This window comes from Giraffa tippelskirchi, chromosome 7 (assembly GCF_054371585.1).
Source record: "Giraffa tippelskirchi isolate mGirTip1 chromosome 7, T2T-mGirTip1v1.2.pri, whole genome shotgun sequence".
NCBI lineage: Eukaryota > Metazoa > Chordata > Mammalia > Artiodactyla > Giraffidae > Giraffa > Giraffa tippelskirchi.
This window is the reverse complement of record NC_137281.1, coordinates 136516291-136537289: the sequence shown is the minus strand read 5'-3', so window position 1 is coordinate 136537289 and position 20999 is coordinate 136516291. Positions and strand designations below refer to the sequence as shown.

At 35.9% G+C, this 20999-nt stretch overlaps 1 protein-coding gene across 4 annotated transcripts in view; it reads right to left on the bottom strand.

The window, feature by feature from the left end:
- SYNE2 (spectrin repeat containing nuclear envelope protein 2) overlaps window positions 1–20999 on the bottom strand; it is a 315802-nt gene that overhangs the window by 201217 nt on the left and 93586 nt on the right. For all 4 annotated transcript variants that reach the window (XM_081509857.1, XM_081509858.1, XM_081509859.1 and 1 more), the window contains exons 10-19: window positions 19264–19365; window positions 17162–17299; window positions 10950–11114; window positions 10280–10392; window positions 9267–9429; window positions 7814–7892; window positions 7367–7554; window positions 5592–5756; window positions 4384–4533; window positions 704–877 (exon numbers count right to left, since the gene is read on the bottom strand). In XM_081509857.1, the coding sequence (XP_081365983.1) occupies window positions 704–877; window positions 4384–4533; window positions 5592–5756; window positions 7367–7554; window positions 7814–7892; window positions 9267–9429; window positions 10280–10392; window positions 10950–11114; window positions 17162–17299; window positions 19264–19365 (1437 nt within the window). The remainder of the gene's footprint in view (window positions 1–703; window positions 878–4383; window positions 4534–5591; window positions 5757–7366; window positions 7555–7813; window positions 7893–9266; window positions 9430–10279; window positions 10393–10949; window positions 11115–17161; window positions 17300–19263; window positions 19366–20999) is intronic.

Below are 20999 nucleotides of genomic sequence, written 5' to 3'. Positions count from 1 at the left end.
GGAACAATGAAAACACAAAATTATTCATATACACCTTTTCAAAATGTAGAAAAGAATTTCAAAATTCAAAAGAATTACACAAATAATTCTTTATTCCTAGAACTTTCCATCTTGCTGTAATTTATGACATGCTCTATAAATTTTAGCTGGAACTCAGTAAAACCTCAATTGTAACTTCTTTCCAGGGAGAACTGAGTGATATTAAAATATACTCTTGCCTCATTGCTTTTCAGTGAGTCAACTGCCTGAGAATAAAGACAGAACAGAGTTTTAACAAAATGCAGCCCCTTCCCTGCATCAGGTAAGAAAGGAAAGTGGCTTCCACAGGGGTTGAGCTTTCCAAGAGTGGATTGCATCATCTCTTATGTTCACACTGCACTGAGCTATAGGAAGACTAAACTCACTTACTCATCTCATTGCCCTCTGATGCAAGAGAATATTTTAATCTCCACTCTGGACCTGGGAAAATCAGTTCAAGCACCTGAAGACTCAGGTATTATTAGTCTTCAACTCTATGCTCTGTCTTCAGGCAAAATCACAGCAAATGATCCAGGGTTGAGATTCCACGTCTTTTTTTTAAAAAAACCCAACAAAGAAAATTCAAACAGTGGTTTTACTTACTATTTCCTTTAAAACTTTTTATATCTTAATCCATAAGCCTACAGCCACAAAAGCTGTCTTGTTAATGCTGTTACACTCATACCTGCAAAGATTCTTCCACTGAGGTCTCTACATCATCCTGCTGGCTCAGAAGATCCAAAACAGACATGGTTTCTGATTCCCAGGTTTCCACTAGTCCAATGAGCTTTTCAACCTCTTTAGCCACTTTCAGTGGCCCTGAAAAGTCTTCATTTTCTTTTTCATGTTCTTCCCCAGCCTACAACATTCAAAATTATCACTCAAGAAAATGGTAACATTTACATTATAAAATAATTATCATTTTAAAAGGTTATGTCTCTGTAGCAAATTAATTGAACAATGAAAATCTCAAAAACAATGGCTGCTTTTTAAACTCAATGTTTTAATAGCACCTTTATAAAAGTTAGTTAAGATACATACTGAACTTTTATGACAAAAAAATAAAAATAAACACATTATATTGCTTTTTTCCCCCCGAGAGTGCTAAATCAACATATTTTAATGATTTAAGATATACTTTTTGGACATGATAATGATACATTATGATAGCATAAAATACTTTAAAAATTAAGAGATTTATTCACAAAAATTTTCTTAAGGATATCATTCCTATCAGTTAGTTACTATTATTTCGATTTTACAGGAAACAGTAGAGCTTAGAAAATTATAGTATTGACTCTATAAACACATTTCTAAAACTGATATACAATTTAATTAAAATACAGCCAGCCATTGGTAACAGTAGTTGTGAAACACCAGAATCAAATTTCAACAAAATTAAGCCTTTTCCCATTAATAACCTCTCAGTATCCTGTAAGTTGATATGCTACAGCTTTACATGACAGACATATTCTTAAAGCTGTTTTTAATCAGATCATATTTTAAATGTATGTAGAGCATAGTGCACAGATTCAAAATGTTCCATGATTAGGTCCCATAATGATGGGAAAACAGACACTCTATCACGGCAACTGGCAAAAGCCAGATAAACATTGTTTTCCTTAAAGTTATATAAGTTATTATTCTGAAGGGGGCATATTTCCAAAATCACAGGTGCTATACCATACATTCAGACTTAAATTGAAGAAAGTAGGGAAAACCACTAGACCATTCAGGTATGCCCTAAATCAAATCCCTTTTGATTATACAGTGGAAATGACAAATAGATTTAAGGGATTAGATCTGATAGACAGAGTGCCTGATGAACTATGGACAGAGGTTCGTGACACTGAACAGGAGACAGGGATCAAGACCATCCCCATGGAAAAGAAATGCAAAAAAGCAAAATAGCTGACTGAGGAGGCCTTACAAATAGCTGGGAAAAGAAGAGCAGCAAAAAGCAAAGGAGAAAAGGAAAGATATTCCCATCTGAATGCAGAGTTCCAAAGAAACGCAAGGAGAGATAAGAAAGCCTTCCTCAGAGATCAATGCAAAGAAATAGAGGAAAACAACAGAATGGGAAAGACTAGAGATCTCTTCAAGAAAATTAGAGATACCAAGGGAACATTTCATGCAAAGATGGGCTCGATAAAGGACAGAAATGGTATGGACCTAACAGAAGCAGAAGATATTAAGAAGAGGTGGCAAGAATACACAGAAGAACTGTACAAAAAAGATCTTCACGACCCAGATAATCACGATGGTGTGATCACTCACCTAGAGCCAGATATCCTGGAATGCGAAGTCAAATGGGCCTTAGAAAGCATCACTACAAACAAAGCTAGTGGAGGTGATGGAATTTCAGTTGAGCTATTTCAAATCCTGAAAGAAGATGCTGTGAAAGAGCTGCACTCAATATGCCAGCAAATCTGGAAACCTCAGCAGTGGCCACAGGACTGGAAAAGGTCAGTTTTCATTCCAATCCCCAAGAAAGGCAATGCCAAAGAATGCTCAAACTACCACACAATTGCACTCATCTCACATGCTAGTAAAGTAATGCTCAAAATTCTCCAAGCCAGGCTTCAGCAATACATGAACCATGAACTTCCAGATGTTCAAGCTGGTTTTAGAAAAGGCAGAGGAACCAGAGATTAAATTGCCAACATCCACTGGATCATTGAAAAAGCAAGAGAGTTCCAGAAAAACATCTATTTCTGTTTTATTGACTATGCCAAAGGCTTTGACTGTGTGTATCACAACAAAATGTGGAAAATTCTGAAAGAGATGGGAATACCAGACCATCTGACCTGTGTCTTTAGAAACCTGTATGCGGGTCAGGAAGCAACAGTTAGAACTGGACATGGAACAACCGACTGGTTCCAAATAGGAAAAGGAGTCCGTCAAGGCTGTATATTGTCACCCTGCTTATTTAACTTATATGCAGAGTACATCATGAGAAACGCTGGGCTGGAAGAAACACAAGCTGGAATCAAGATTGCCGGGAGAAACATCAATAACCTCAGATATGCAGATGACACCACCCTTATGGCAGAAAGTGAAGAAGAACTAAAGAGCCTCTTGATGAAAGTGAAAGAGGAGAGTGAAAAAGTTGGCTTAAAGCTCAACGTTCAGAAAACTAAGATCATGGCATCTGGTCCCATCACTTCATGGGAAATAGATGGGGGAACAGTGCAAACAGTGTCAGAGTTTATTTTTTTGGGCTCCAAAATCACTGCTGATGGTGATTGCAGCCATGAAATTAAAAGACGCTTACTCCTTGGAAGGAAGGTTATGACCAACCTAGATAGCATATTTAAAAGCAGAGACATTACTTTGCCAACAAAGGTCCATCTAGTCAAGGCTATAGTTTTTCCAGTGGTCATGTATGGATGTGAGAGTTGGACGGTGAAGAAAGCTGAGCGCCGCAGAAATGATGCTTTTTAACTGTGGTGTTGGAGAAGACTCTTGAGAGTCCCTTGGACTGCAAGGAGATTCAACCAGTCCATCCTAAAGAAGATCAGTCCTGGGTATTCATTGGAAGGACTGATGTTGAAGCTGAAACTCCAATACTTTGGCCACCTCATGTGAAGAGTTGACTCACTGAAAAAGACCCTAATGCTGGGAAGGATTGGGGGCAGGAGGAGAAGGGGACGACAGAGGATGAGATGGTTGGATGGCATCACCGACTCGATGGACATGGATTTGGGTAAACTCCAGGATTTGGTGATGGACAGGGAGGCCTGGCGTGCTGCGATTCATGGGGTCACAAAGAGTCGGACACGACTGAGCAACTGAACTGATACCATACATGTGTATGATTTCTTGTTGCTGTTGTTTCTTTTCTATATTCTTATCTATAATCTAAAGTCATCCTCTGAATTACACAACAAAGCAAGAAATAAAGACTTTACTTCCCCCCCTTTTACAGAAAGGATGCAAGACAGGCCAGAGGCTAGCCTAAAGCTGGACAACTGAGGACTAGTCAGAAGTCAGCTGAAGAAAATAGCAACTCCACTTCCACAGCTCAGAAGTCATGAATGCTTCTGTGTGTCTGCAAGCTCTTCAGTGAGTTAGAGGCACAGGGCTTTGATTTACTAATTGCTTTCAAATTTTTTGTTTATTTTAATCCATAAGCCTACAGCCATAAAAGATACAGGCTTATGGCTACTGTGTAGGCACTAATGACCACTATGTGAGGGTACCACTTAGGCATGTTAGTGAACGATGACCATACTTTAGTGTTATCTAATAATCTCACTTATCTATGTTTCAACAATATGGGTTGTTTTCCAAAAAAAAAAACAGCCAAGTTAAATTATTTCCATATATCAATACAAATGAACTACATGAAATATGACTATTTACCATAATATTCTGATTGTGGTTTTCAGGAGGTTTGCTTGACGTATCTGTTGAAAAACCAACAGTTAGGTTTTCTTCTTTGGATAGCTGAATATTTCCAGAATTGTCAAGAAAGGGCTCATCTTGTAATTTCGTAAGTGCCAGGTTCATTTCCTATAAAAAATTAATGTCATGAAATGCAATGTTTATATCTTTTATTCTAAGATACATGACTAAAAACAATAAGGAGACATATTTAATTTTTTTAGGATTTATTAGGAACATTATAAAATTTCCCATACAACACCTCAGTCTCAAATTATTAAGAATAAGAGAATAATTTAATAATCTAAGTTCAAAAATTATTTTTTAAATATATGCATTTATGAAGCACTATACTAAATCTAGGGTTTCTCTGGTAGCCTGGTGTTAAGAATCTGCCTGCCAATGCAGGAGACATGGGTTCCATCCCTGGGTTGGGAAGTTCCCCTGGAGAAGGAAATGGCAACCCATTCCAGTATTCTTGCCTGGGAAATCCTCCAGACAGAGGAGCCTGGGGGGCTACAGTCCACGGGGTCACAAGAGAGTCAGACATGACTTAGGACTAAACAACAACAAATATTAAATATAAAGATAAAATTTGCTGTATGTTCTCAAGGACTTTGAAATCTAACAGGCAAAAATGCTTATGTTACTCTTTAATGGTAAATAAATTTCAACTAAAAATTTATGTTGAATGTCCACACAAAAATCTGAACATGAATGGTTATATCTGCACTATTCGTAAGAGTCAAAAAAGTGGAAAGAAGTCAAATGTTCGACAACTGGTCAATGAATAAATACAATGTGGTATATCCATACAACAGATTATGCTTTGCTGATAAAAAGGAATGAAGTACTAATACAAACTACAAAATGAATGAACTTTGAAAACAAGTGAAAAAAAGCCAGAAACAAAAGACTACATATTTTATGTCTCCATTTATGTGAAATACCCAGAACAGGACAATTTTTAAAGCTGGGGACATTGGAAGAAAATAAGGAGTGATTGCTAATGGGTACAAAGTTTCTTTATGAGGTGATGAAAATGTTCTAAAATTGATTATGGTGATAACTTGCACAACATTAAATATACTGAAAATCACTGAGGAATTCACACTAAATGAGTGAATTGTATGCATGTGAATTATACCTCAAAGAAGCTGTTACAAAAAAAAAAAAAAAAAACTTACAAGCTGAGCTTTTGTAATAAACTTTCTCCATCTTTTATTCAGCCTCCTCAATTCTTTAGAAATAGATGATCCAACTTCATCATTGCTGACTTGAAATAGGAAATTTCCCACTTCATTTAAAGTAGTATGTTGTAGATTCCACTGGGAGAGTGTCTCAAAGGGAACCTATATTACATATAAACAATGCAATATTTTAATGACATAATATTGGTGTTTCTATTACTTATAAAAGATCTTCACCGAGCTTGATTGTAAGCAAAAGTAAGTGAAGGTTTTGCAGAGATTCTGACCCTCCCTGTTGGTCTACCTCTTCATCCTAGATCACTAATTGGCAGCTGCTAGCTGTCTGTTGGAGAAGGCAATGGCACCCCACTCCAGTACTCTTGCCTGGAAAATCCCATGGACGGAAGAGCCTGGTAGGCTACAGTCCATGGGGTCGCTAAGAGTCGGACACGACTGAGCGACTTCACTTTCACTTTTCCCTTCCATGCACTGGAGAAGGAAATGGCAACCCACTCCAGTATTCTTGCCTGGAGAATCCTAGGGATGGTGGAGCCTGGTGAGCTGCCATCTATGGGGTCGCATAGAGTCGGACACGACTGAAGCGACTTAGTAGCAGCAGCTGTCTGTCATCATTCTTGATCCTGGACTTTTAGAAAGCATGTGATGTTCCTCTATTTTTCTAAGCAGCTGACAGGCTTAGAGCAAAGGTTTCAAATCTTTTCAGTTCATGGCCCCCTTAAGGTCTCAGGAATTTTTTCAAGGATTCCCTAAGCTAGAAAAAGTACCTAACACTTCTCATTCATAACTAGTCAGGTCCAAACAGCTTAGTGGTAATTTGTGCGCTGTCCAACAGACAGATGTTGCTTTTCTCCCTCAAATTTTAAATTTACCCAAGAGTTCTCTTTAGTAGTTCAGGGCATCTCACCACAGAGTTTGGAAACTGCAAGGCTTAAAGTCTTATTTTCTCAAAGATAGGTGAATCTTATCAAAAGACCTTTAAAAGACAGAAGACCTGTTGAAAGCCAAAGATTTGAATTTTGGGTATCAATATAGGTTATAGGGAGAAGTAATTAACTCACTCGAATATTCTTTTTGCACTCATACACTTATTAGAAATTTTACTTTCATACAAACAGCCTGTTTTCTATTGAGTATCTTTAGCTTTTATTTGGAAAATGTTTATGCTGAGAGGCTGTCTACACTTATTTGCAATAGAAGAAAGCAAATGAAAGAAAGAAAACTACCTCAAAGAAAAATCATAAAACAGGTTATTACACAAATGGCAAATAAAAACAATATTAAATTATACCAAAATTTCCTCCACACTTCTCCACATAAATCTGAAATATTTTGTTTTGCCTCCCCTAGAAAGTAAGAAAGGTTTTAGAACTGAAAGGTACTCACCCAAATGGGAAAAAAAAAACTTTCTAATTTATTAATTTATTTTAAATGTATTTATAAGCTATCTAGTACTCCATGTCTTTTATTTCCTTTCCAAGGAATTTAGCAATATATCTTCCAAATGCTATACTGTGTGTGTAAATTGTACCTCAATAAAATTCGGGGTGTGTATATAAAACCTACAATGAGGAGGAAAATTCCTTTTAGCTATTATAGGAGAAGGAACCTAAACTCTTTCCAATACTTTGGAGAATTTTTCCAACAATTGTTTACTCATTTCTGGTCTCTCATTTTTGGATTGAAAACGAGGGTATCCAAACAAAATGAAAAAAAAGATTAAAATTAAGTGAATGTCATAAGACTGAAAATACCTCTTTCATCTGTTCCTTCTTTGTCTCCTCAAAACAAGCCTTTAGTAAATGAAGGTTTTCCACATAAGTAGCCCAACATGTCAGAACTTTTCGTAGAGTGGACTTCACATTAAGTATATTTTCTCTATACATGGAAAAATGGTATTTCACCATCGTATATTGTTTACTAATATTTGGATATTCTCCAGCTATAATGTTAACAAGAGAGCAATTTTAAAAAACAGTTTTTTATTAAGAAAATAATACTAAGAAAAATATTTGCATACTAATTGACAGTGGTGAAATAAATATGTACACTAACAGTATCAAAAGTGAATGCAAGAATTTTCCAAAACACATATATGTAAAACCAATTCCTAAAGCATTAAGATACATAAGGAAAGTGAAACAAATGAAATGTTATTTTTAGGTGACGGTGATTCCATCAAAAAGAAAATATAGCTTTACCCAAGTTGTTATGAATTTCTTCACATTTTTGAAACGAAGTTTCAAGTTGAGCTAGGAACTCTTTTTCTTCAATAAATTTCTGGGGGGAAAATGAAAATAGAACATATTGACAATTTTTTTTAATGTGTCAAGAAATCCAGAGACATAAACATTGATGAAGCGCCTAGGTACCAAAATTTCTTTACAGTAATTAATACTACATATTTGGGTAAGTAGTTCATGAAGAAAGATAGTTAAGGTCAAAGAAACATACATATGAGTATTAGCAATATACAAGTATGAGACCTGACAAAGTTTGTCTTAATGCAGTGATATAGTTCTATCTTGGTTTTTCTCATGTTTTTATTAATATTGAATAATTTTTATTAGGTATGTTGAGCATGGTATAAATAGATACAATCTATCATCTATCACACAAAGACACTTGAGAAATACCATTAACCAAGTTATTATGTGTCTTAAGCAAGCAAAATCTTTCATGGAAGAACAGACAATTAAAAATTCATTTATTATACACTTATGTGCCAATGGTATGATTATTGAAATGGAAAAATGAAAAATCAAAGTAGGAAAAAGAAGTTAAAATATTCAAAATCTAATTTAGAATGATGATTTCTATTCAGGAATGTACAGTGTTTAAATCATAAACTGTAAATAAATATTTCCTCATCATGTTTTTCCAATTTTTGCAATGAAGTTTACAATCTTAGATTTTTCTTTTTGGGCCTCATTCTAAAAATGGAGAGACAGGGAATGATGAACTGGTGGTCCAATGGTTAGGATGTGGACCTTTCATTGCCGTGGCCCCAGGATCAATACCTGGTTGGAGAATTAAGATAATGCAAGCCACACAACACGGTCAGGAAGATACAGGAAGAAGGATAATAAGGCCTAACTATAGAAATGATACTGTTAGAATGCTTTAGTTTTAATTTATCATATAAACACATATTTAAATCATTTGCAAAAATTTTTCCTATAAATTGTAAGAGCTAAAATCCTCCCCCAGAAAAACCTCCAAGACAGAATATACTGTTTTGCCGACTCTTAAAACTTGAAAGGCTAAGATTAAAATGTTCTAAGAAAAATTTAATTTTTGAATAGAACCATATATCAGAGTGGGGAAAGATACTAAACAATATATCCAGTAGGTGGAAGTAGGAATTTTTTTAAAGGAAGTAACATTGAAACTTTCTCTAACTATTATGTAACTTAGCCTGGTTAACTCAGTTTCCTCTGTTGTGCTAAATAATGTTATTTTCTCCTTCTTACTCTTCTCAATTTCTGATATTTGATATATTAATCTTTTTCTCTAGGTTATATTTAAGCTACTGAAAGCTACCAAGAAAACTCATCTCAAAACCTGAAAAGTTAAGGGATATTGTGCTCAGGAAACATGCAATCCCAGGATCATGGAGAACAGTTGTCTAAAACATGAAATAAAGTAGCTTACATGCCAGTCTTCCAGCAATAATTCCACAGATTCTTTGCTCCCATATTTGATGTTCCAAACAAGCAATTTTGATTTCACTTCCTCTAGCAAACCAAGAACTGAGCACTCATAGTAATGAAATTCTAGACGTGGAATGACTTTTTTCCTCGAAATGTTGTTGATTCTGGAAGATAGTGCAGGTTTTAGAATTTAATTTAATATGATCTGCCAAATGTGAAAAATCTGTTTGGCATTTTAAAAAATATTAGGGCTTTAACATTTTCTTTTAATCACATGGAACTCAGATGTATCCTCACCTCTTTTTTTTTTTAAAAAACAAAGTAAAACAAACATTGTAATGAGATATAAACCAGCTATTTCTAAGGTAAAAACACCTAACAGAATTACATTCTGAAGAAATTATTCCCCTATTGAGAAATTCTATGATAAAATGTTAATCTCTAAAACATTTTACTGAATTTGAAAACTTCCATATAAGAATACAACTATAATTTCCACATTTACATATTAACAGCTTTCATTATTAAAGCTAATACCATCTTAATATCATGCTTGGAATAATGAGAAAAGAGAAGATGATGTGGACAAACACCAATTAAATAATCTTTATTTATAGTTTTTTGGAGTTTATTAAGTGCTCTCATATACCTCCTCCCATTTCACCTAGTATTCCTTGTGAGACATGAACAGAGTGGTTACCATTCCTCTATATTTACAAATGAGAAAATGTGCAGAAAGACATAATAACTTGGCCAAAACCAAGATAAAGAGCTCAGTTTCTGCCTCTAATTCCAGAACTTTTTCTACTACCATATCCTCCCAGGAAATAAAAGAGGAAGTATGTTAGCATGATGTTATGTTACTATTACATAAAACACAAAGGAATTGTTATCAAGAGCTAAAGACTGATTGTCAAAAAGTATCTACAAATCTGTATTTCCTGCTGCCTGCAGCACCACGTTAGTGTTCATACATGAAGATGTCAGCAGTTATGAAAGGATGGTGGTACAAACCGTCTTTTCATTTCCTCCAATTTGTCAGGGGGTACCAACGGCAAATGGTTTTCATCTCTATTTTCAAATGCCAGGAGAGTATTCAAATGGCAGTCACATTTATCCATCAGACTCTGAAAAGAAATTTAGTATGACATGAACCACATGTATTGTCAAACTCTGTAACCAAGGGTTTGTTAATCTCATTTGCTCTGTGCATGCATTGCATCTTTAAAAAAAAAAAATCATAAAGTCCTTACATTTTCAACTAAAATGTTAAGAGTAAATCTTTCCATCATAGATGTTTTAAACTAGAACATTTTACAGAGGCAGACTGTGGCTTCTCTGGAAAAAGCATTATCAAAATCTTTTGTTTTCAGATGTATTTTCCATTCAATTGTGGGCTCAAATGCTATAAATCTCACCTATTAAATTCTTTCATATCATTTTAGTGAGAACCCAATCTCCCATGTTTTAAAACAGTCTCCCCTCTCCTTTTTGGCCAGACTTTACAGTTGCTTTAGAACTTACTACAGATCGTTTTGGGTTCAAAAAAATCTCCAGGGGAATCATCTAAACTATCCTCAAATACCCACTATATTCCCTTCCCTTTCTTCTAGGAGAAAAGTCTTCCTCAAGAACAGTTCTAACAAAATATAGATTTTTCCCTGTTTCTTTTTCCTTTGCCAACCTGGAATAAAGTAATTTTCTCTTGCGTTAGAGCCATGGCTTCATAGTAATCCTGGGAGACTGACAAATCTTCATCTATAAGCTTCTCTACCTCCTGGAGCCAAGTTTCTATTTGATAAAGGGGTGAGGGCAAGACACGATTCAACTCTGTTTGCCACACATTAATCTGAAAAAAAAAGAAAAGAAAAGATGTTCTTCAGTAGACACATTTCTAGTTTGTTTGTTCACATACAGTATGCTTCATCTTCTAAAGAATTCTTTTAAAACAACCCTTTAAACACAGTACTTTAATTCTGATATGTTAGTCAAGGAAATACTGATCAATAGGTATATTTCTAAGTTATCATTGGCTAGCTGCTGATCGAGAAGATAATTTGTTCAAAAGCTTCAGAAGAGGGTGCAAGAATGAAAACAAATGTTTTGATCAACCCATAATCAGTTACAAGAAGGAAATCAGAAATAGTGACAGCAGGCCACTAAGTAGGGGTAGACTACTGTACTCAATGATCATTTGAAATCCTATAACCCCTTGTCTTCTCTGACATTACATCTACAGATAGCAAGTAGATTTATAGGTTATTTTCCTTACTAGCCCCAATCGTATATTTATATTAGATATCTCTACCACATCTCCGGATTATTTGTCCTTCATCAGAGCCCCCGCCCCTCAATCCCATCGCCTCTTCCTTCCTCAGTCTTCCCACCACTCTTGACGTGTGTGAGTCACACACATGTCAACCACCTATTGCCCCAAGCCCTGATTACCTTCTCAGATCTTTGCTTCTTCTGCCCCTTCTACCTGAATTTTCTCCCTGCTAAGGAACCACCAAAACTCACTCACACATTCATACATTCACTCACGGAGCCAATTAGATGTACATGATTGGCAACGTGGAGGTGGCTTAAATACATGTGTGCTCAAAACTGAAAGTAAGAAGCAGATAACATATAATACCAATTTATACAACTTAAGACATGGTTACATAAATACATTACTGCATTTTGAAAGAATATATAAACGAAAAGATACACACTAAGCGCATCACAGTGGTGGCCTAAGGTAAGGAAAAAGAAAAATGGAAGGAGGTATGAGGATAAAAGCAAATAAACACACAACTGGTGTGTGTCAGTTGCTCAGTCATGTCTGACTTTTTGCGACCCCATGGACTGTAGCTTTAATAAGTGAATAAAAATAGGAATAGGGCTCTGTCCAGATCCATGTGTCATGAAGAGTAAGTTTAGCACAACTGTCCACACATCCGAAGGTCAACCAGATAAACAACAGTCACAACTCCTGCCAGACCCACCTAGTGGGGGAAACAAATAAGTACCCTGTTACAGTAAAGTGTGAAGAAGTGAAGCGAAGTGAATGCTTCTCAGTCGTGTCTGACTCTTTGCAACCCCATGAACTATAGCCTGTCAGGCTCCTCTGTCCATGAATTCTCCAGGCAAGCATTAGAGTAGGTAGCCATGCCCTCCTCCAGGGTATCTTCCTGACCCAGGGATCGAACCTGGGTCTCCTGCATTGCAGGCAGATTCTTCACCATTTGAGCCACCAGGGAAGCCCACAGTCAAGAGTGGTCACCAGTATAACAGAGCAAAGGGCTGGGGAGGACCCCATACTGATGATGAAAGCATAAGTTTTAAGTCTATACTCTCTCTTCTATCACAGTTCTACTGAATAAGTTGTCACTATTCTTAGAGTTAAGTTGCTTTTATAGGAAAGAATAGGCAAAAATTTGGTTACTTTTTAAGAATAGGGTTCTTTAATTCATAATTAACTCATTGAAAAACATCTATTGGTTGCCCACTATACGCAAGGCAAGTATAAAAAAAAATCCCATTAAATCCACAACTCAAGTACAAACATGTAAAATGAGAACAAAGCTAGGCTCTTTTAAGGCAGTCAAATGGAACTATTCATAAACTAGAAGCATGAAATTTTCTGCATTTTGGTTTGCCTTTTTTTTTTTTTTAGCATTATTGAGGTATAACTGACAAAACTGTAAGATAGTTAAGGTGTACATCATGGTGATTTGATACACATTTACATTGTAAAAGGAGTCTCACCATCTAGTTAATTAACATTCATCATTTCACATATTTATCTCTTTTGGCAAGAACATTTAAGTTTTACTCCCTTAGCAAATTTCAGTGATAAAATACAGTGTTAACAACTATAGTCACCAAGTTTTACATTATCTCTTTAGACCTGAATCATCCTATAGCTGAAAGTACTCTTTACCAACTTCTCCCTATTTCCTATCACCTCAGTCCTGGACAATCACTTTTCTACTCCCTATGTTTCTATGACTTTCATTTTCTTTTTTTGGCTGCGTCATGCAGCTTGCAAGATCTCAGTTTCCAGGGATTCAACCCAGGCCATGGCGATGTAAGCCCAGAATCCTAACCACTAAGCCATCAGGGAACTTCTAAGTTTGACTTTTTTTAATAAAGATTCCACATATAAGTGATGCCATGCAGTATTTTATTAATTGCCTTGCAAGTTTATTTTCTCAAAACACATATAGCAAATGACAGCTTTAAAATCCTAAATCATTACTTATATGCTGTGAAGCCTCCAGTTGGAAAAAAATGAGAAAGAGGTTTTCATTATTATGAATTTTAATATAAAGAAGCTACAATGCACTTTTATTATATATATATATGATTTATTATTATTAGCATTTCCCAAAAAATAAACAAAAAACAGAAAACTGGCAAACAACTGAGCAAAACATAAGCTAAGAATGATACCTCTAACTCAGCTATTATTCTTTTCACAATTGAAAGAAAGCTGTATATTTTATTTATTTTTAATTGGAGGATAATTGCTTTAGAATGTTGTGTTGGCTTCTGCCATACATCAACATGATCTGCCACAGGTATATGTATGTCCCCTTCCTGTTGAACTTCTCTCCCTCCTCCCACCCCTCTAGGTTGTCGCAGAGCACCAGGTTGAATTCCCTGCATCAAAAAGCTGTATATGTTTTGAATGAAGACAAATATGAGCTTTCTGATTGTGGGCTGTACTGTATACAGCAGTAGGAAGAGGAACGATAGTAGGCGATATTTACCTTTCATTCTTCTCCTTCCACTCTTAACATAGAAAACTAGTTCTACGCTTTCTTTCCCAGTGTTGGAAATTACTTTTGAATTTGGATGAAAATTTATATAAGATCTTGTCAGGTCAAAATAACACAATGTGGCTATTTCCTATGGCAGGCTTAAAATGAAACCATTTATTAAGATACTTTGAGATATCTGTGTCCTCAACCAACTGAACCAGAAACTGGATGGTATTGACTGTTATACATATGATAACTTTAAAATTAATAAGTTTCATTTTGTAACACCAAGAAAATGAGTGGCACTCTGCCTAAGGATTGGATTTTTAAGCTACCATCAATTTGTAGCACTTACTCTTGTAAAATAGTTCTTTTAATGATTTTTCTCATTATTTTGGGTGATTTTTCCAAATCATAGGCAGCAAAATGAGGTCAGATCTCTATGGTCTGGAACAGCCTGAATTGTACAGACAGCATCTTCTTCCTCTCCTGTCTTGTTGAGGATTTGTAACAGAGTTCCTGCCCTTCACAGGGATCAGAGTTGTCAGAGCTGTGATCAGAACAGGAGCTGATAACACAAGGAGCACTGCCACTTGATGGGAAGGTTTCTGGAGCTGCACTGGTCCTTCAAAATTAGGGACTCGGAAAGTGTGGCTCTTTTTAAGCCACTGAGCTAGTGTTTAAAACATTTCACAGATGGCGTGATAAATGTATTCTGAAAACAGGCTGTCGCTCCTTGTGGTCAAGAGGGTTGAGCAGGGATTGGCAAACTTTCTCAGGGCCAAAGAGTATTTGTGACGTGTAATCTCTGTTGTAACTCTGTAAATTCACTAAAAGTCAATTAGCCATTTAAGATGAGCAGATTCTATGGCATATAAATCATACCTCAACAAAACTGCTTAGAAAGAATGAAGACAGGACTTTGCTGGTGATCCCAGTGGTTAAGAATCCACCTTTCAATGCAAGAGACATGAGTTCAATCCCTGGATGGGGAACTAAGATCCCACATGCCATGGAGCAACTATGCCTTTGCACCACAACAAGGGAAGCCCCTAAGCCCTACAACTAGAGAGAAGTCTGCGCGCTGCAATGAAGAGCTTGTACACTGCAACAAAGACACAAGGGAGCCAAAATAAAAAAAGAAGACCTGCATTATAAGGTAAGTTAAAAGAAGTTTTCAAGCTGAAAAGAAGTGAGTTCAGCTAGAAACTCAAATCTCTAGGAACGAACAAAGAACAATGGAAATGTAAATAGTTATATAAATATGAAAAACTAATTTTTCCCTTAATTTCTTTAGAACACATGACTGTTTTGAACAAAAATTTATAACATGGTCCTGGGGACTTTAAAACATATGTGTGTGTCATACATATATTTATATATAAAGCAACCAGTCATAAAAAGTGAGAGATTTGATTGCAAGACTTCTACATGTTGTAAGAAGTTGTACAACTTAGAATTTTACAACTTTAAGTAGATGGCAAAAATTGTACAATGTATATTGTAATCACAGTAAAAATACAATATGAGGTAGAGTTAAAAAGCCAATAGATAAATTAAAATGGAATTTAATATGTTAAAAACTCACATAATCTAAAACAAGGCAAGAAAAGAAAGAATAGAGATACCGAAAACAGAGGTGTGTGTACTTAGTCGCTGAGTCATGTCTGACTCTCTGTGACCTCATGGACTGTAGCCTGCCAGGTTCCTCAGTCTGTGGGATTCTCCAGGCAAGAATACTGGAGTGGGCTGCCATGCCTTCCTCCAGGGGATCTTGGAGGAGGGATTGAACCCAGGTCTCCTGCACTGTAGGCATATTCTTTATCATCTGAGCCACCAGGGAAGCCTTCCCAAAAAACAGAAGGGATAAACATTAAAAAAGGGCTTCCCAGGTGGCACTAGTTAGTGGTAAAGAACCCACCTGCCAGTGCAGGAGAGGTAAGAGACACAGGTTCAATCTCTGGGTCAGGAAGATCCCCTGGAAAAGGGCATGGCAACCCACTCCAGTATTCTTGCCTAGAGAATCGCATGGACAGGGGAGCCTGGCCAGCTACATTTCATGGGGTCACAAAGAATTGGATGTGACTGAAGCAACTTAGCATGTACGCAAACATAAAAAAGCATACGATGATAAACCTACACTGAACCATATCAATAATTACATTAAATATTGTCTAAACACTTGAGTGAAAAAGCAGATGTTGTCAGAGTGGATAATAAAGCAAGATCCAATTATATGCTATCTATAAGAGATGGCCTTTAAATATAAAGACTCAAATAGGTTGAAAATAAATGAAGGAAAAAGACGTGCCATACCATCAGCATAGGAAGAATGCAATGATCATATTGATATCAGATTCAGTAAACATCTAGAAAAATAGTCTTACCAGAGATAAACAGTAATATTTCACAGTGGTAAAAGTGTTGATTCAGGAAGACAAAACAGTCATAAATGTACATACTTAATAACAAAGTCTTAAAATACATGACACAAAATTTGACTAAATTAAAGGAAGGATTCTACAGATTTTAATAATCCTCCCTCAGAAATTGATAGAAGGAATATCTGGACAAAATGTCAGTCAAGGCATAGACAATCTGAATACTACCAACCACCTTGTCCTAACTGATACTTACAGAATGCTATATCAGATGACTACAGAATACATGTTCTTCCATATATACTATATGTTATATACCATAACACATGAGTCAATAAATTTAAACTGACTGAAATCATAAAGATATATTCAGACACACATACACACATTTATCACTACACTTTCTCTCTGGGTTTGCCCCTACCCACTTCAACCATCTATTGATATTGACACATGGTACTGTCCCAAAGCAGAGAGGAGGCTGCAGGTCAATATTGATAGAATAAGGATTCTGACTGCAAGAATGATGGCAGATACAAAAACTTTGGATAAGCCTGCAATTCCTCTCAACAGAATGTTATAAATTCCTATTTATGATCAACCACTACTCAAAGGAGATCATGGAGAAAATATAGTAACATTCTCACAACTTTCTGTTGAAGCATCTACCCTGTCTTTTACAGAATTCCTCATGGAAGTCTGAAGTTCTGATCCAACAAACAAGCTGCCCCACAAAAACGTTCTAATCAACATAACACAGTAACCTGGTAGTTGAGACCATCCCAGGCTTCTCTCAACTGCAACTGATCTTTATTCAGATCATCTACATTCCTTTTTATTGTCAGGACATCCAAAAAGCGATCTTTTTCTTTGTTGAATGACTCCAAAAAGGACAGCAGGCTCTACAATTAGAAGAGTAAAGACTGAAATGTTTAAACCAGTTTATAAAATGTAATTTGCCATTTGAAGGTCTACAGCTGTAGATTATATTTAAATTTTTACTAAGATAAAAGTAAAATTCCCTAAATCTAGGATCCTCTCACCAATCCATTTTCTTTTTTCAGTGCACCCTCGCGATCTGGGCCCCCCTATAGTAACACAAGTCACAGCTTTTGCCTCTATTGGAGTAAGGCAGCAAGGCCACCCAGCTCTAGAGGACAAATCATAATAACCCATGAAAAATGTAAGTTTCTCCTCCCCAAATATGTGTTCACAACAAAATGAGTGGAAATAAGAATTATATGACAGCAGTCAAGTATAAATGGTTTTTGAAATGTCCATGATTTACTGAGCTTCAGTCAATTCTTCCCAAGGTATTTTATACGGACTTTAGAAAATACTTTGTCTTTTCCCTCAAAAACTTAATAAATAAATCTTTTCTTGGCTTGTATTTGTGTGAAATACTGGTGTTTGAGTCATCAACTGCATAAACACTATTTAAAAGATTACCTATAATTTTTGGCCATATTTCTAATTAAATTTTGTGTTCAAACTGAGGGATAATTAAATTCTTTCTAAAAATAACTTCACACAGTCTTTCATTTAGGAAACCTGAATTTGTGGTACTTTAGTAAATCAAAGAGAGAGTAAGGCACTTCCTGTGGACACTGAGCACATTATTGATGAAAAAACTCTAAGGCCAGAGCTCAGAGGCAAGAAGCACAAGAAGCCCACGCAGTTCAGACAGAAGGGAGAGGAGATCCCTTCCTTCAGTGGTGACTCCAAATGAAAAAGAAAGAGGAGGCCAGCAAGTCACACCATCCACAGAAAGACTGGACTGGATTCATCCAACTCCCTCCCTTAACCGATGTGGGGATGAAGACCTAGAGGTGCTCATGCTGGGTAGACCCACAAGAGTATCCTTTTCAGGATGGTGACCAGGTGGGGAGCACAGTCTGCGTGGACTGGGTTCTGAGAAATAGACCTGTAGGCCCTTCACATTGGCTCCTGTGTCTCTTTCAAGATGGCACAGGGAATAACTGCTTACCCTGGAGAAGCATCAGGATGCCAAGAGAGCTACAGCTTTAAAGCTAGACTTCATGCAAATCTCATCTCTACCATACAGTATCTATGTAACTTTAGATAACTCCCTTGGCCCTCCTAAGTCTTATCTTCATCTGCAAAACAAATAACAATACCATACTCTGCAAGATGTTATAACATGTAAAATGCTTGTCAGCAAGGTGCCTGATATGTAGCAAATGTTCAATATATGGTGATAATATCAGTTGTCATTACTCCCCAAAGGACATGCTGGCTGAAACCCTGCATTGTACTTCTGGGATGGCTCCATTTCTGATTTCCTAATCTTTTTTTCCTTCAAATTCTTTCTGAAAAGCATATTTCTGCTCTAGACCAGGGATTGGAAAATGTGTAGTGTAAGAGGCAAGATAGCAAACATCTTGGGCTTTGTGTCTTGGGCCATATGGTCTCTGCTGTTACTATTCAACAATGTGATGAGAATGAGGCCACAAACAATACTTAATGGACATGGCTCATATACAATGTATATTATAATATATTCAATAACAATGTATTCATAAAAACAGGTGGTGGGGTCAAGAGACCAGTTTGCCAATTTCCACACTGAAACCTTTCTACTCAAAGTTCTCTAAGGATCAGTAGAATCAGCACCATTTGGGAGCTTGTGGGAAATGCAGAGTCTGAGGCCCCATCCCAGAACTACTGATTTAGAATCTGCACTTTAACAAGATTTCCCAGAGGCTCTGTCCCTAGAACTCAGCATTAAAACTTGGAGTTAATTTTGTATTTAAATAATTAGCTCTGAAAGATTTTTTTCCTAAAAACATCCTACTCTTCCCTAAGAATAGACCACAAAAAAATTGCTGTTTAAAGTCATACTTACTTCATACGTTTTACAGTAGGTCTCATTTTCTGAATCCGTTAGCATTTTCTGTACCTTCTTCTCTTGTAAAGCTAACCAGAACATAGCATCTTTCACCTTTCCCTGTAATTCACACACACCCATACACACACATTTAAAAGTCTATCCTAAATAGACTGTGATTTTTTTAACAACAAAATTAACAACTTCAAACATCAGTGAAATAGTGTAATCACTACACACCAGTGACTCACTGTGTCAAAGAAGGATTTTGCTTGCTCATGTAGCACCTTAAATTTTAAAATGGATTGAAACTAGAATCTGAACATAACGTGCTAAAAGAACAGGGCAATCAAGCTCTTAGCTTTTGGCTTATTCACTTCCATCATTCTTCAATTTTAGAGAATGTTATTCTAAATTATTTATTCATAACAGGCATTTCAGAATTCTGCTTTCCAATAAACTTAAACATGGGTAACTTAAGAAATGTTTACATCTACTAGATAAATGACATCAAAATATATCTTGAACAATTTAAAGGTGCTACAAATAACACTATTAAAGGTTTTGGTTAAGCTATCCTATGGAAATGAGCAACATTTAGATTCTTGTTTAGGTGGTAAGCTTGCACACATTTAGAAGCAAAGTTTACTGCTGGGGGATAAAGCAAAAGAAATTACATCTCACTTCTACTCTCCTTTAATCTTCATTTACTTTTCCCTTCCTACTAAGGAAGAGTGTTTCTATATATTTTTACATCTGATTTCATAGATAGTTGAATTTTTAATTTTAGTTTTTAATAAGAAAATTAATTAGAAAAAAGAAGCTCCTCAGCAGGTCAGAAATAAATGAAGTACATTATAAGCCCAAGTCTCAGCTTGAGTCTCTCTTCCAGAATCAGCAACAATGTGGCTTGATGCCTCAAACATACCAGTTGGAAAAACATAGGCCTAAATTCGTCAAACAAAATGCAGTAATACGACTGCATGCTTACATGTCTGAGGAAGTAGTTTACATTTAAAAATAATATTGAAAAACATTTTACTAAATTCACAGCACTCATTTATCCATATAGAAGAAGGTTGTTTATTTTCAGCTCAGTGATTTTTATGAAATTTCTACCCACAATACTTTGTGTAACTAACTGAAAGTCAAAGGAAAAAACTGTAAAAATCTGATGGAAATTCAAGAGTGTCTCAACAAACAAGGATTAAGAGTGGAACACAATGATTCCATTTATACGATGCTAAAGAACAGGTAAACTGGAAATATACTAAAATTAGACTGTGATGATCGTGTACAGCTTTGTAAACATACTAAAACCACTAAATTGTACATTTTAAATGATTTAATTTTATGGTATGTGAACTGTATCTCAATAAAGCTGCTAAAAATTACAATAGATAAAAGTCTGATATCTCTAAAATATTTTTAAAGCCTTCTATAATTTGTCCTATATAGTACCTATCTAAATGTTGTCTTAGGTAATTCAGCAAAGTTTAATAAATTACTGCTTTTAACTTTAAAAAAAATAAGCAAAACTAATCTACAGTGAAATTAACAGGAGTGTTGGTTGCTTAGGGCAAAGGAGTATGGACAGAAGAGAGGCACAATAAAACATTTGGGTAACAGAAATGTTTTACGTCATGATTAAAGTATGACATATGGTGCATGCATTTGTCAAAGCTCACTGAACTGTACACTTAAGGTCTATGTGCAAATTATGCCTCTATGCTAAAAATTAAACCATTAGTAGT